Raw genomic sequence first — 15,233 nt, forward strand, 5'->3', positions numbered from 1 at the left:
TTCTTAATCATAAATAGTAAGGCAATCATACTTCTGGAAAAGACTCAGAGTCAAACCTTGGCTATAGCATAAAAGGCATTAAGAAAATCCACTTAAGTCTTCCAGGATACCAGTGTCCTCAGATACAAGATGGGGATGAGAGAACGTATTCAGAAAAAAAACCATACATGGTGCCTAGTTATTATTAGGAGTTGAATGGATATATTAATATATACAAAAATATATTCTTCACAAGTATATCAAAATATCTTCATTCTATATTAAAAATTAATTTATTTGAGAGGCAGACACACACACACCCATGGCGGGGTGGGGAGAGTGGAAAAGGGGAGGAGTGAAGGACAGTGAGTAAGTGCTCCCACCTGCTGGTTCACTGCACAAATGCCTGCAATAGCCAGAGCAGCAGAGCCAAAGTTGGGGGCAGGCAACTCATCTCAGGTCTCTCACATGTATGGCAGGAACCCAATCATGTAAGCTATTACAGCTACCTTGCAGGGTCTGCACAAGGAGGAAACAGGAATCAAGAGCCAGAGCCAGGTGTTGAACCAGAGTACTCTGATATGAGATATGGGCATCCCAACTGGCATCTTAACTGCTAGGTTATTTGCCTGCCACTCTTTCTCTTACTTTTAATGTTCCAAAGTACTTCTATTCTGCCTTAGTTATATCAATGAGCTTCTTATTCCTTGTTTCATACTATATTCAACTTGAAAGTAGGAAATTAGAGGCTAGTGTTGGGGCACAGCAGATTAAGCCATTGCTTGCAATGCTGGCATCCCATATTGGAACACCAGCTGCTCTGCTTCCCATCTAGCTTCCTGCTACTGTGGTGCCTGGAAAGGCAGTGGGAGAGAGCCCAAGTGCTTAGGCTTCTGCCACCCATATGGAAGACGCAGATGAAATTCCTGGCTCCTGGCTTCATCCTGGCCCAGACCTGGCAATTGCAGCCATTTGGAGAGTGAATCAGTGGGTGGAAGATCTCTCTCTCTGTCTCTTCCTCTCTCTCTGTTGCCCTGCCTTGCAAAGGGAGAAATAAGAGAGGTAGAAAGGAAAGAAGAAAAGGAGACAGAAAGGGATAGAGGGAGGAAAGTATGAAAAAGGAAAAGTTAATATTACTCTTTAATTGAAAGACAATTTAAGTTTATGTTATTGTTGGTATGTCTGGCAGGACATGCTTTTCATATGGATGGGTTAATTAAGGTTTTTTAAATTATATATAACAACACAACTTTTCTAAACATTTAATAGCTTACTACTAGTTTTATAAGAGTCAAGACTGAAATGACCTCATTTTATTGTCGAGTTCCTTCCTTATTGAGTTGAACCATGTAATTTGGTGAATGGTCAAATATAAAAAATTTTGTATAGTTGTAATTATATTATTAAATATGTTAAGGACAAATTAAGAGTAGAAGTGAAGCCTTTAACACCTGTATCACAAAATTATATCTTTTTAAGGCAAGGAAAAGAAAAAAAGCTTACATTACCTGATTCTTTTGCAACCCTAAGTCTGCTTTCCCATTCATCAAAGGGTCCCAAACACTTGGCTAAAAATGTCTGGAGAGTGACACAGTCCAAGTGTAACATGTGATTATCAGCACCAACACGTAAAATAGGATCCACAACTATGTAACCTCCACCACTTTTCTCATTTCTAGGGGGAAAAACAAGACAAAAACTTTTCTATTAATGGCAGGAAGAAAAATTCTCTTCTAATAGTCTGATTCTAACTGAAAGGTTAATTGCCTCTTTAAAAATAGACTGATTTCCAAGCACATAAAATTATTTACAAAGTTGTACCAAAAATTAATGGAAAAGTCACTGGATACCCTTTCCTTGTCTCTACAAAATTACATAATACAATGTTCATAATATCTAATAATATTGGTTTAATGAAAGGTAAGTATATTAAAGTCTGTTATAACCACAATGGCACCCAGATAAATAGCATACTATAATCAAGTTGCATAAAAAGACTAGAATTTTTGAAAAGACATATTCTTAATTCCTTGAATCTGCAATGGGTCACACATTACCTCCTAGTAACTGAAGAACCATATTCTGTTTTCATTTCAAGAAAGCACTGTAGCACTGTAAAAATTTCACTATCATGGTTTATACAGTAACTTTTTAGAAATCTGGTAACTCCAGATTGTACAATAAAGTAACTTTTTCCACATAGAGAACACGTGACTTACCCTTGAAGGAAGTAATACTGAAATGAACCAGACTGTTGCAGATTGAGTTTGCAGTATTTATCAGAATCATCTTCTCTTTCTGTTGGATTTTCCCACTCCAGGGACCGGAATTTTTCTCGATTAAATGTTTCTCCAGGAAATGGATAATTTGTAAATACAGTAACTGGTTTTCCCTGTAAAGTTGGGCCTAATCGAAATTGTAGCTCAAATCCTAAACAAATAGCACATTTTAATAAACTCACTGTAGAACTTAAATTGCCACATTAAAAAAGGCATATTATTTAAGGTATTACAAAAACTATTACTTCTCAATTATATTTAAAACAACTGTAATACCTAATGCTGTTTTGGAAGTGCTTTGTATTCCAATTTAGCCACATTTAAAATTTTAATTACTAAACATTGTAGAATTGTCTTCTTTGTAATTCCTTCTTCCCTTGGAAACTGATTGCTATTCACACGGCTAGGTTGGGATGTACAAATTCTTACACGAGCCCATTTACCACAGCCCCCTCAACTCTCCCTTGCCCCTTATTTCACCCCAGATTTAAATGCTCAGAGGTAGGCATCTGAGCAGAGACCTTTTCTAGTACTTTCCAAACTGCAACAGAGAAAGGGAATTTCTCTGCAGTGTTAAGAGTGTGTGATAGTACATAAGACTTGATGGGTACCATGGGATAACTATCTCACCACACAGAGAAAGCCAGTCTTGGGTGAGGAAGTTAACTTCTAGAGAGGGAGAACTGACTTCTCACAGGGGTTCTGGAGGCATCTGAGCCTCTGACTGATGTAGCTGAAATCCAAGAGTTTGCTTATACAAGTTTTAACAAATGACTGGGGTGATGGGAAGTCCTGATTGGTAGTTGTCTGCTGACTTCTTGATGGAAACAATCCCACAATGGACAACCTTAGTCTATGAACATGATTACCAGTGAATGTGAAATTGGGAAGGGTTGTGCACAATCAGTTCTTGTAAGCAAGCACAGTGCCTCCAACACACTGCTGCCCCTCTATCCCTACTCTTCACAGTGCAGTTATCAAAGCCTTTATTAGAATCCTTAAGCTAATACATTCCCATTTTTGCCTAAGTTAGGTTATTTCTATTAAAATATATCTGAGATTTATATACTGTTATAAGTATTTTACCATAATAATATAAAAACTATAATATTTATACCTTTATAATTATTAAGATGTAAAAACTGACTATAGTAAAGTCTACTTAGATATACGGAGCATGTATATTTTAAGCATACATGTAACTTTTCAATGAACAGTAATAACTGAAGGCATGAAAATTTGGTTCTGCTGAGTATAATCTTAAATGTTTAAGGAACTTTTCTGAGAAGAAAGAAATATACTAATATCCATAATGCTCAATCAAACATTCAACAAAATAATAAAAAATTACATACTGGGTGCCTACCACGTAATTGGTAACAAAACAGACAATGTTTCCTACCCTTGCAGATTTTGGGTTCTAAAGAGGGAAGGTGGCCATTAAACAACAGACCTAACAAATGGGACAAATGCTAAGGGGAAAAAGAAAAATCACAACAGCATAAGGAACAAGAGGGGAGGGCACGATGACAAGGAGGTGGTGGAAATTTTAAATAGGATGGTAATGGAGAAGCTGAGGGCTTAACAGAAGTGAGGTAGTTAGCTACATGACTATCGTGGCCATCTAGGGAAAACACCACTATGCAAAGGAAATGGAGAAGACAAAGTTCCAGATATAATAAGAAGTTTAGTACAGCTCAGTTGGAATAAGCTGAGGGGAGACCAGGAGGAAAGACAGGTAACAGGGACCAGATCATGTACAGCCTTGCAGGCCACTGTAAGTATGTTGGTTTCTCTGACTGAAATGAGGAGTCAGTAAACAGTTCCAAGTAGAAGAGTAACACGACCTGGTTTATGTATTAAAAATATCACTCTGAAAGAAAAAGAAAAAAAAAATCATTCAAGATATATAACAGGTACTAAATTTGCCCTTTGCAGAAAAACAAATTCTCAAACTTCCAGAGTCAGGCAACATCGTGGACTGTGGCAGGCAGAGCAAGAATGGAGGTCTCAGTGCACTAGGAGACAGATTAGAGTTTGGGGATGTTCAAGAGACCACAGTTTTCAAGGCAGAGTATTGCAGAGAAGAGAGCAATGCAAAGAGCGAGCTCCAGAATTCTACTGAAGGGCACCTGAATACTAAGCTTTACATGAGTAGGGCTTGACTTCATGAGGCTGGGAAATATAAACTGAACAATTCCCAGAACTCACATAGGCTTGGGAACCATTTGATTTTTGACCACGGTGAAAAATCCTTGTGAATCCCTGGATTATTCAGTAGAGAAACCTAGAAGGGCCTACAATAAGTAAATAGTACAAACCTCTCAAGGCTTAGAAGCAGCCTCAAAAGGGATGAACTGATCACACATAATATAAATGGCTGCTAAAACCCACCACTCCATTGAAGCAAGACCACACAACCCAGAGATACTATGACAGAATATTCATAATGTGTAGTATCCAAGAAAAACTAAACATACAGAGGTGAGGCAGTTGATCACACAGATATAAGAGGAAGAGCACTGCATATGGAATAAACAGAAAACACAGAGGTTCTGAGATTTTTGCTCCTGGCAAAGACAGAATAAAAAGGATTGGATTTACCCTCCTCCTTAAAACAATGAAAACAACAAAACCAGACAAAATATATGAAATGATGGTTTTCAATACCCTGGACAACAGACAACAAAAGACAGTGGTCCCTACAGTTGCCCCTGTCTATTATCTTGAGGGACTTCGGCCTGGCTCAGCTCTACTGTTGAGGGAATTAAGGGAGAGAATCAGCAAATGGGAGCCCTCTCTTTATTTGTCTCTCTCACTTACTCTGTCTTTCCACATCTCAAAAACAAATACAAAACAAAAAGTAGAGACATAAACAATAAATATCCAAATCAAACTTCTAATTCAAGAGGCTTAATAAATGAATATAGCTAATTAAAGTGCTAAACAAGAAGAGAGAAATGAGAACATAAAAATTATATGAATAATAGGTGAAAATATTAAAATTGGGTGGAAAAAACAAGAAGTCAAGAAGTTCAGTGGATCCCCAAAACAAGAAAATTGAATAAAATTACATTAGGGTCCATAAAAACCAAATGGCTCAAAACCAGTTACAAAGAGTATCTTACAGGTAGCCAGAGTTTTCCTGTAAGTACAGAGAAACAAAGATAAATCTGACAGGCCGGTGCTGCGGCTCACTAGGCTAATCCTCTGCCTGCGGCGCCGGTACCCAGGGTTCTAGTCCCGGTTAGGGCACCGAATTCTGTCCCAGTTGCTCCTCTTCCAGGCCAGCTCTCTGCTTTGGCCTGGGAAGGCAGTGGAGGATGGCCCTCGTGCTTGGGCCCTGCACCCGTGTGGGAGACCAGGAGGAAGCACCTGGCTCCTGGCTTCGGATCGGCGCTGCGTGCTGACCGTAGGGGCCATTTTGGGGGGTGAACCAATGGAAGGAAGACCTTTCTCTCTCTCTCCCACTAACTCTGCCTGTCAAAAAAAAAAAAAAAAAAAAAAAAAGATAAATCTGACATCAGATTTCTCATAAGGAACAATGCAAGTAAGAAAACAATAGAGCAACATCTTTAAAAGTAGTGGAAGATTAAAACTGTCTATCTAGAATTCCGTGCCTGATGCAAGTATTTTTCAAAAACAAAGGTTATAAGATTTTTTTTTTCACTATCAGAGAACAATGTTACAAATAAACAAGGGGGGCAGGGAGACACAGTGACCCTTGTTTTGCTGGATATGAATCAGAGACACCAGTATGAACTGTTGTTTATGGATACATAAAATATATCAGTTTGGCTCAGGGAAAATCCTGAAACTGAGAACATGTAGTTATGTTCCATTATACTGAAACTGATTTTTGGTAGAAGTAAATCCCTGATAGAAATGTTGATAGGGTCGGCGCTGTGGCCTCCACCTGCAGTGCTGGCATCCCATACATGGCTATCGGGCGCTGGTTCGGGTCCCAGATGCTCCACTTCTGATCCAGCTCTCTGCTATGGCCTGGGAAAGCAGTGGAGGATGGCCCAGATCCTTGGGCCCCTGCACCCACATGGGAGACTCGGAGGAAGCTCCTGGCTCCTGGCTTCAGATCAGCCCAGCTCCAGCCGTTGCAGCTATTTGGGGAGTGAACCAGTGGATGGAAGACCTCTCCTTCTCTCTATGCCTCTGCCTCTCTGTAACACTTCTTTTCAAATAAATAAAAAATAAATCTTAAAATAAAAGAAATGTTTAACAGGTGATAAATGGTTCCACACAACAATATTAAGTATTGAGTAAGATACTCTCTGTAAACAAAAGATTTCAGTAAAAGACATGGAGAGGATGTTGAACCCTTCCAAGTTACTCTAATCCAATTAAATACTCCTATTATTCCAAAAGAAATATATAGTCAGCATTGCATTCTGCAATATGGAAAATATGAGGGAATGGAAGTTCTAAGCATTCTTGGAAAAAGTTATTACCTAGAGATAAGTACTGTTAACCGTATTTTTGGATTAATCCAAATTTTTGGATTAGAATATGGATAGAAATTTATTCCCAATAAATGGCTTAGCAAACAAAACTATATCATCCAAGTAGAGCTACTATGCAAAAATCCAGAGATTCACTTTTTACTTCTTACATTGTTCATTGAAATGAATAATTTTTTTTCTTTTTTTGGTCTTCCTTCCATTGCTTTACCCCCCCCAAAATGGCCACCACGGCCGGCCCGCTGCGGCCAGAGCGCTGCACCGATCCGAAGCCAGGAGGCAGGTGCTTCCTCCTGGTCTCCCATGCAGGTGCAGGGCCCAAGCACTTGGGCCATCCTCCACTGCTTTCCCAGGCCACAGCAGAGAGCTGGACTGGAAGAGGAGCAACCGGGACAGAATCCAGCACCCCAACTGGGACGAGAACCCGGGGTGCCTGTGCCACAGGTGGAGGATTGGCTAGTGAGCTGTGGCGCTGGCCAAAAATGAATAATTTCCTTTTCTATTTCTTGTACCAATTTTTCTATAAAACTTGGTATTAACATATTGAGAGTTTATATTTCTTGACTAATTATTTTAAACAGGTATATTTAAAAATTCAGTGATATAAATATAATGTATAAGGATGTTCATCATAGCCTCTTTATTAAAATTAAATAGACTAACAATAATCTACATAAATATCTAATGACTAGTAATATAAGTTGTTAAACACATAATAAATGCATTATGGGGGCCAGCGCCTGGCTCACTTAGTTAATCCTCCGCCTCCGGTGCCAACATCCATATGCGCACCAGGTTCTAGTCCCGGTTGCTCCTCTTCTAGCCCAGCTCTCTGCTGTGGCCCAGGAGGGCAGGGGAGGATGGCCCAAGGGCTTGGTCCCTGCATCCGCATGGGAGACCAGGAGAAGCACCTGGCTCCCGGCTTTGGATCGGTGTAGTTCTGGCCATGGCAGCCATCTGGGGAGTGAACCAATGGAAGGAAGATCTTTCTCTCTGTCTCTCTCTCTCACTGTCTAACTCAATCTGTCAAATAAAAAAAAAATTTTAAATGCATTATAATAAAGCCATTATAAATCATGTTATCAGGGTGTTTTATAACATTTAATAAGCATTTTTAACTTATCCTATTATGTTACATTTATGCATCTATGTATATCTTTGACATCCTTTCTAAAAAGAAGATACAGCTCAAACATGGCAGTAAGTGGGGAAATAGAATACAAATGTCATAATACTACTACAAATAGAGGAAAAAGAGGCCAGTGTTGTGGCACAATGGGTTAAGCCTCCACCTATAACACTGGTATTCCATCACTCATAAGCAAGTCATGGGTTCAAGTCCCAGCTGCTCTGCTTCCAATCCAGCTCCCCACTAATGTGCCTGGAAAAGTAGCCAAAGATGCTCAAGTGCTTGGGCCCTTGCCACCCATGTGGGAGACCTGAATGCAGACCTGACTGCTAGCTTCTGCAGCTGTTTTGGGAGTGAACCAGTAGATAGAAGATTTCTCTTTCTCCCTTCTTCTCTCCCTCTCTGTGACTCTGCCTTTCAAGTAAATAAATAAACAAATATTCTTAAAAAGTGGAAGTAAAGGGAAAAACAAGTCACAAAACTGTTTAGATAGCATAACCCCATTTTTTTTTGGAAAAAAAGCATGGAAAAAAGGGTTTTCTATATATTTTTATAATTAGGGAAATATTTTAAAATTAGAGCTACAATTATAAGAGGGCTGATCAAGAAATAATTGTATAAATGGTTAAAATATAAAACACTTAGAGACTATGAGAATCATAAATATCTGTATCTGTATCAAGAATGATTAAATTAGTCATTAAGAGAAATGGTCTCGGCCGGCGCTGCAGCTCAATAGACTAATCCTCCGCCTTGCGGCGCCAGCACACGGGGTTCTAGTCCCAGTCAGGGCGCCGGATTCTGTCCCGGTTGCCCCTCTTCCAGGCCAGCTCTCTGCTATGGCCCAGGAGTATAGTGGAGGATGGCCCAAGTCCTTGGGCCCTGCACCTGCATAGGAGACCAGGAGAAGCACCTGGCTCCTGGCTTTGGATCAGCGCGGTGCGCCAGCCGCAACGCGCTGGCCGCAGCGGCCATTGGAGGGTAAACCAAGAGCAAAAGGAAGACCTTTCTCTCTGTCTCTCTCTCTCTCACTATCCACTCTGCCTGTCAAAAAAAAAAAAAAAAAAAAGAGAGAGAGAAATGGTCTCATTTTGAACATGTACTACAATCAGAGATCTGCTGTCTAGGCATATTTAAACAACCTTTCTCCTGTTAGGTTTATACAAATATTGTTTTTCTAATTACACAAGGACTCAAAGAACTTGTAGTACAAAGGTTAAAACTCACTCAAAATCTCTGACAGGGTGTTTGGATCAGTGGTATACCTTCGGAAAAAAAAAAAGACAATTATTCCCAAAACATGAATGTTTATTTATGCAACATGCATGTATGATGCTCTACTACATTATGTAAATTATGAAACACGAAAATAAACTTGAAGGGATAAAATATAAAGAAGATAAAACTATTTTAAATAATGAATTTGACTTATTTAATGGATGGAAAAATACTTTTGCACTCACTAAAAATTAATATTGCTAGTCTATGTCATTGACAGAAATATAGTATTTGTAAAAGACTTATTCCAATATATTTTTATAAAGTGAATAAAAATAAGTTCTATTTATTTTTATACTGGTGTTTTTTAAAAAAAGATTTTATTTTATTTTGAAGGAATTACAGAGAGAGAGAAGAAGACAGAGAGAAAGAGAGAGATCTTCCATTTGTTGATTCTGTCCTGAGACAACTGCAATAGTCAGCTCTAGGCCTGGCAGAAGCCAGGAGCCAGGAGCTTCTTCCGAGTCTTCCAGGTGGATGGCAGGGGACAAGCACTTGGACCATCTTCCACTGCCTTTCCCAGGCTATTAGCAGCGTTGGAAGTAGAGCAGCCAGAACCCTAATCAGCACCCACTTGGCCATCACAGGTAGTAATGACCTTCTATATAACACAGGCCCCTATACTAGGTTGTAACAGTCTCAAAGTTCTAAAAATTCTACATAAAGATACCCAAATCCAAGTAAAAGAAATTATTTGTGGCTATATTTACTATACCATGATATTAATTTTCAATCCCATTCACCAATTAAGTAAAGATTTTGGTTGAAATGCACTTACTTAAACTTATATTTTCATTGATATCCAGCAACTGCTTCATAAAGGCTCATTAGAAGATACTTCATATATTAAACAGATGATATGACAAACAACTGAAACCCTTTATTTGGAAGAGTCCAGACAGATCAGAAAATTCTGTTACTAATTTTCATAGTGAGCAGATACTCATTCATATGTGTAAAATCATATAATGATGAGAGTGTTTCTAAAATATATATATTCAAAATGCTTTTGCTATACAGTAAGGGATGGTAACTATATCCAGCCCAACAACTATTCCTGTAAATAAAATAATACTGACAAAGCAATACCCATTCATTTGCGTTGCACGTGGTTGCTTTTGTGCACAGCTCGGTAGCTGTAGCAGTGTGTATGGTTTGCAAAGCTGCGAAGATTTGCTGATTGAATGCTTACAAGGAGAAGTATGCCAAACTCTGTTCCACATTATCAATTTCCACCAAAAAAACCAGTTAACTTTCTCACTCATGTTTATCTCAAAGAGTCCAACTAAGTGTTTTTTTTATTTTTCTGAATACTTTTTAAGTATTAGACTATTAAAACCCACTTGTCGGGGCCGGCACTGTGGCGCAACAAGTTAATGCCCTGGTCTGAAGCGCCAGCATCCCATATGGGCTCTGGTTTGAGTCTTGGCTGTTCTTCTTCCGATCCAGCTCTCTGCTATGGCCTGGGAAAGCAGTAGAAGATGGCCCAAGTCCTTGGGCCCCTGCACCCGTGTGGGAGACCTGGAAGAAGCTCCTGGCTCCTGGCTTTGGATCAGGGCAGCTACGGCTGTTGCGGCCAATTGGGGAGTGAACCATCACATGGAAGACCTCTCTCTCTCTCTCTCTCTCTCTCTCTCTCTCTCTCTGCCTCTCCTCTCTCTGTTTAACTCTAACTTGCAAGTAAATAAATAAATCTTTAAAAAAACAAAAAAGCCCATTTGTCATTACTGAAGAGGGAAAAATCTTAAAGAACAAATCTGAAATACTGCTAATTCATCTTTAACAACTTCAACGTAAGACAAAGGAGATGGTTGTTGTTATTCTACCTCTCATAACAAAATATGTAAAGATTCTATTATTTAAGATAATGTAATCTATTTATTTACTTAACCAGGCTTAGGTAAAAGTGTCACCCGTGGCAACAAGCTACTGTCAAGAAACAAATAAGGATGTGATTGCAAACCCCTTCTAGACCTACAAAACCTCCACTATTCTTCAGAGTGTATATTTTTGTGTTTATAATTCATCTGACATACAAACTGAGAGTAACAATGTCAATTCATTTATTGGCAACATGGAATTACTTAAAAAAATATTCTGTATTCAACAGCCAGATCAGTGCATAGTTCCCAAGGGGGTACACATAAATTTTGTAGGATGCTAATCCAAATCATCAAAACTAAAGTTTTTATATACAATAAATAAAATATCAGAATATCTACAGTATGTCAGTTCTAGAGTTAATCACTGAGTTTGCTAAAATTAGCTTAGGTCATAGCAGTACATGGTATGACTATCTTATTCCTCAGACTAACACTAGAAAGACTTTATTTGGATCAACCATATCCCTCTTGTAGGCAACTAACAAGGTAAGTGATTAAACTGTTATTGTGAACTAAAATTTTCCTTCTTCTCCCTCCACTCAATTTATAAAAACTCAAGTTCATAGTCAAGGAACATTTATATAGAAACATTTTCTTTAAAAATATTTAAAATGGTAAACTCAACCAACCTAAATTAAAGAAGCAAGAATTCCAGGTTTGGAGAATATTTATTTTCTTCATTATTCTGTCATTAAATCATAGAGAATACAGGAAAAGGCAAAGATTGAGCTAGAGAAGATATTTATTTATTTATTCTTGTTCTAGCTGAATTATAAGAATCTACAGAGATAGTTGTCTTGAAAATGAAAGGGAATCCTTTTTTAGGGAAAAGAGAAAAGCATAGAAAAATGAAAAAGGGTTTGGTAATCAATTAAATATTAAAAAACCAAAAACTTTTCAGTTTTTCTTCACATTTAATTGGTTACCAAGCCCTATGAATTTTAGAATGCCTTTTATCTGTCCCTTCGTTTTCAACTCTGATGTTGTTAAAGCCTTATAAGAAACCAGATGTGCGTGTGTGTGTGTGTGTGTGTTTTTGTTTGTTTTTAGAGGCAGAGTGGACAGTGAGAGAGAGAGAGACAGAGAGAAAAGTCTTCCTTTTGCCGCTGGTACACCCCAATGGCCGCTGTGGCCGGCACGCTGTTCCAAAGCCAGGAGCCAGGTGCTTCTCCTGGTCTCCCATGGGGTACAGGGCCCAAGGACCTGGGCCATCCTTCACTGCACTCCCGGGCCACAGCAGAGAGCTGGCCTGGAAGAGGAGCGACCGGGACAGAATTCGGCACCCTGACCGGGACTAGAACCTGGGGTGCCGGCGCCGCAGGCGGAGGATTAGCCCATTGAGCCTCGGCACCGGCCCCAGATGTGTTTTTAAGCAGTCTCATCTCAATGATTTTCTCCCTTCCTTCCTCTTTTTTTTTTTTTTTTTTTTTTGTTTTAAACCTAGATAGGGACAAGAACCCTGTCTTCAATGTCCCTTCTCTTTCATATTACAAATTATCTTCTAAAATACTATGATCATATCATTACTGTAAAAAGATGTGTGATACATTCCCATTTACAGCATTAGATGAATTTACTGGTTTTAATTAGTTGCAGTCAATTACTACCTTTCTTCAGAAAAGCCTTCATAGCTCCTTCTTTAGATAGCATAGCTAAATTTAGTCTTTTTTTAGTTTTAACTGGAGTTTCAGCAATCATTCACACTAGGTGCATAATACTATGGCTGTTCCAAACAACTTAAATTCTAGTTTGACACTGCAGAACTAATAAGGCTTCAGACACTATTTTATTGTTTAGCACTTAGTTAGTGCTAATTGTGTAATAAGAAATCAGAGATAGTGAAAAATTAAGGAAAGACTGCACAGACTGGAGACTGGATGAAATTTCAGCTAAAAGTTGCAACGTAGCCACCAGACAGAATGACAGTTAAAGGGCTTTAATACAGAAGACATTGATAGGGATAGGAGTATAAGGACAGGCATGAGAAAATACGCTGGGGAGAAAATGAACAGGAACAAATGAGGCAACTATAAAGATGTCAGACACTAACGATAGGGAACAATGGTATATAAATTCCCATTACAGAATGTCTTAGAGGCCAGGGAATGTTTAAATTTGACTTTACAGATGCCAATTAATAAACAAGGAAGAAGGCCTGGGGTTGTGACACAGCAGATTAAGCCAATGCTTGTAAAGCCAGCACCTCACATGCGTGCCAGCTCCAGTTCCGCCTGCTCCACTTCCCATCCAGCTCCCTGCTAATGAGCTTGGGAATGTAGCAGAAGATGACCCAAATACCTGGTCCCCTGACACCCACGTGGGAGACCAGGATGAAGTTACAGGCTTCTGGATTTGCCTGACCCCGCCTGGCTGCTGCATCCATTTGGAGAGTGAATAGCGAATGAAAGATCTCTCCCAATCTCTCTTAAATTCTGTTTTTCAATGAAATAACTAATAAATCCTCAAAAAATAAAAATGAAAAGGGAAGAGAGTGCATAAGGTTCTGGTATCTATATTTGAGCATCTGGAAGAGACAGAGAGGTAGGCAAGCAGGTCTATTTGTAAAGAAATTATGGGACTGAGAGAGAGACAGCCATTGAAGAGAAGAAGTAATTAAAGAAAAGTATAATGATTCTAGCCTAGAAACTATGAAAATGGAGATACCACTAACAAAAACAAGGTTTGAGAATGGATGGGGGATGGTTTTAGACATGTTAGATTCCAGCACATCCAAGTATAGCTCTCCCGAGGCTATTTTACAGCACAATATCAGGATGAAACCAAGATACAGGATAGAAATAGACAGGTAATCTATCAAGGTCTTGTATCTACTCCTTGAAGTTCAAAACCCAGAAAGGTAGAAGAGTAGTGTTGCTACCTTCATTTCACTCAAAAGAACTAATGTTCAGAATGAATGTAACTTTACCAAAGTCAAATAGTTTATTAGCAGCAAAGCCAGGAAAATTCTGGTTCACGACTCTAGTCCTTATACTGTAACCAAGTGCTTCCAAGAAGAAAGCAAAGCTCAAGGCTCCTCTTTCTAAAGGCGTCATCAACATAGAGGCAACAGCTGAGGCCGTTAGAATGAATAATTATTTGAGGGCAGGAGAACAAAAGGGAGAAAAGATTCTTGGCGGATACTAGCAATTAATTAAAATGTAGAAGGAACAGAGCCACTGGGACACAAGCACTCATCAAGAGGGCAGGGGCAAAAACAAAATCAAAACCAGAAGTGCAAAGTCAGGTTAGCCAAAAATGGAATAAGTGCTCAGTGATCTTAAATGCCAAACAAAGTTGGAAGAATCAGCATGCAGGATTTGGTATGGAGGTTACACACCTAATGGCTGAAAGTGTTTCAAGAATCTAACTCTTAAAATACTAGGGAAGTAAAAACATTCCTTCAAAAATGTTTTTGACAGACAATGTCCATTTGGTACAATAAAAAAGCCTCTATTAGTCTTGTGGAATTGTAATTTGATCTTTTAAATCATAGTTCAAATATATGTCAGCATAACCTGATCCATCATTTCACTTTATTTGGAAAGAAAATATTTTCAGGCTTTTTATCTTTATATTTGAGAAAATCTGATAAGCATATAGTTTGTTTTTTGTTGTAAGCAGTTTTACTAATTTAAAGCCTCAGTAATGGAAAACAGTGAAAGGTATAAAAAAGGAAGACTACAGATATACGCAAAGCAAAATTACACATAAAGTAATTTACCAAGTTTTGACAATGAATGCCATTAGAAATAATAAGGTCAATGTTCTGATCAGATATGTAACTTCTGTTTTAAGTAGGAGTTAGTATGCAAAGAAAAGCAAACTATTTTATCCTTGTCCTAAAATGATGGATATAAAACATTTTTAACTAAAATCAACTTTCAGCAGGAATGAACTGTAGCACCATCTTTGCACAAACCAAGTTTCAGAAAGATCCTAGAGAACTATATCTAACAAAATTTTAAAAAAATTTTATATGACCATCAGTGATTTAAAAACATAGATACACACAAGATAATCAAACAACCTGCTACTGACCTTGTTCAAGTCTGAAGAGGGTCTTTTCCAGCTTTTCCATTTCGTTCAGTAGTAAAATTCGAATCTGTTTACTGTGTCCCATTTTGGCTTCTAGAAGACTTGAAATATTTCAGAAGAATTAAAAGAACTCCAAAGTCGAATGAGTTACCCCTATGAAACAAAAAGGAATTAAGAT

General features: G+C 38.5%; 1 protein-coding gene across 4 annotated transcripts in view; it reads right to left on the reverse strand.

The window, feature by feature from the left end:
- AGL (amylo-alpha-1,6-glucosidase and 4-alpha-glucanotransferase) overlaps positions 1-15,233 on the reverse strand; it is an 88,780-nt gene that overhangs the window by 72,662 nt on the left and 885 nt on the right. For 2 of the 4 annotated variants that reach the window (XM_008263966.5, XM_008263968.5), the window contains exons 2-4: positions 15,059-15,208; positions 2,199-2,409; positions 1,488-1,654 (exon numbers count right to left, since the gene is read on the reverse strand). In XM_008263966.5, the coding sequence (XP_008262188.1) occupies positions 1,488-1,654; positions 2,199-2,409; positions 15,059-15,140 (460 nt within the window). In that variant the 5' untranslated portion in view covers positions 15,141-15,208. 4 annotated transcript variants of the gene reach the window in all.

Source organism: Oryctolagus cuniculus, chromosome 7, assembly GCF_051225735.1.
Source record: "Oryctolagus cuniculus isolate XC-2025 breed Fujian yellow rabbit chromosome 7, ASM5122573v1, whole genome shotgun sequence".
Lineage (NCBI taxonomy): Eukaryota > Metazoa > Chordata > Mammalia > Lagomorpha > Leporidae > Oryctolagus > Oryctolagus cuniculus.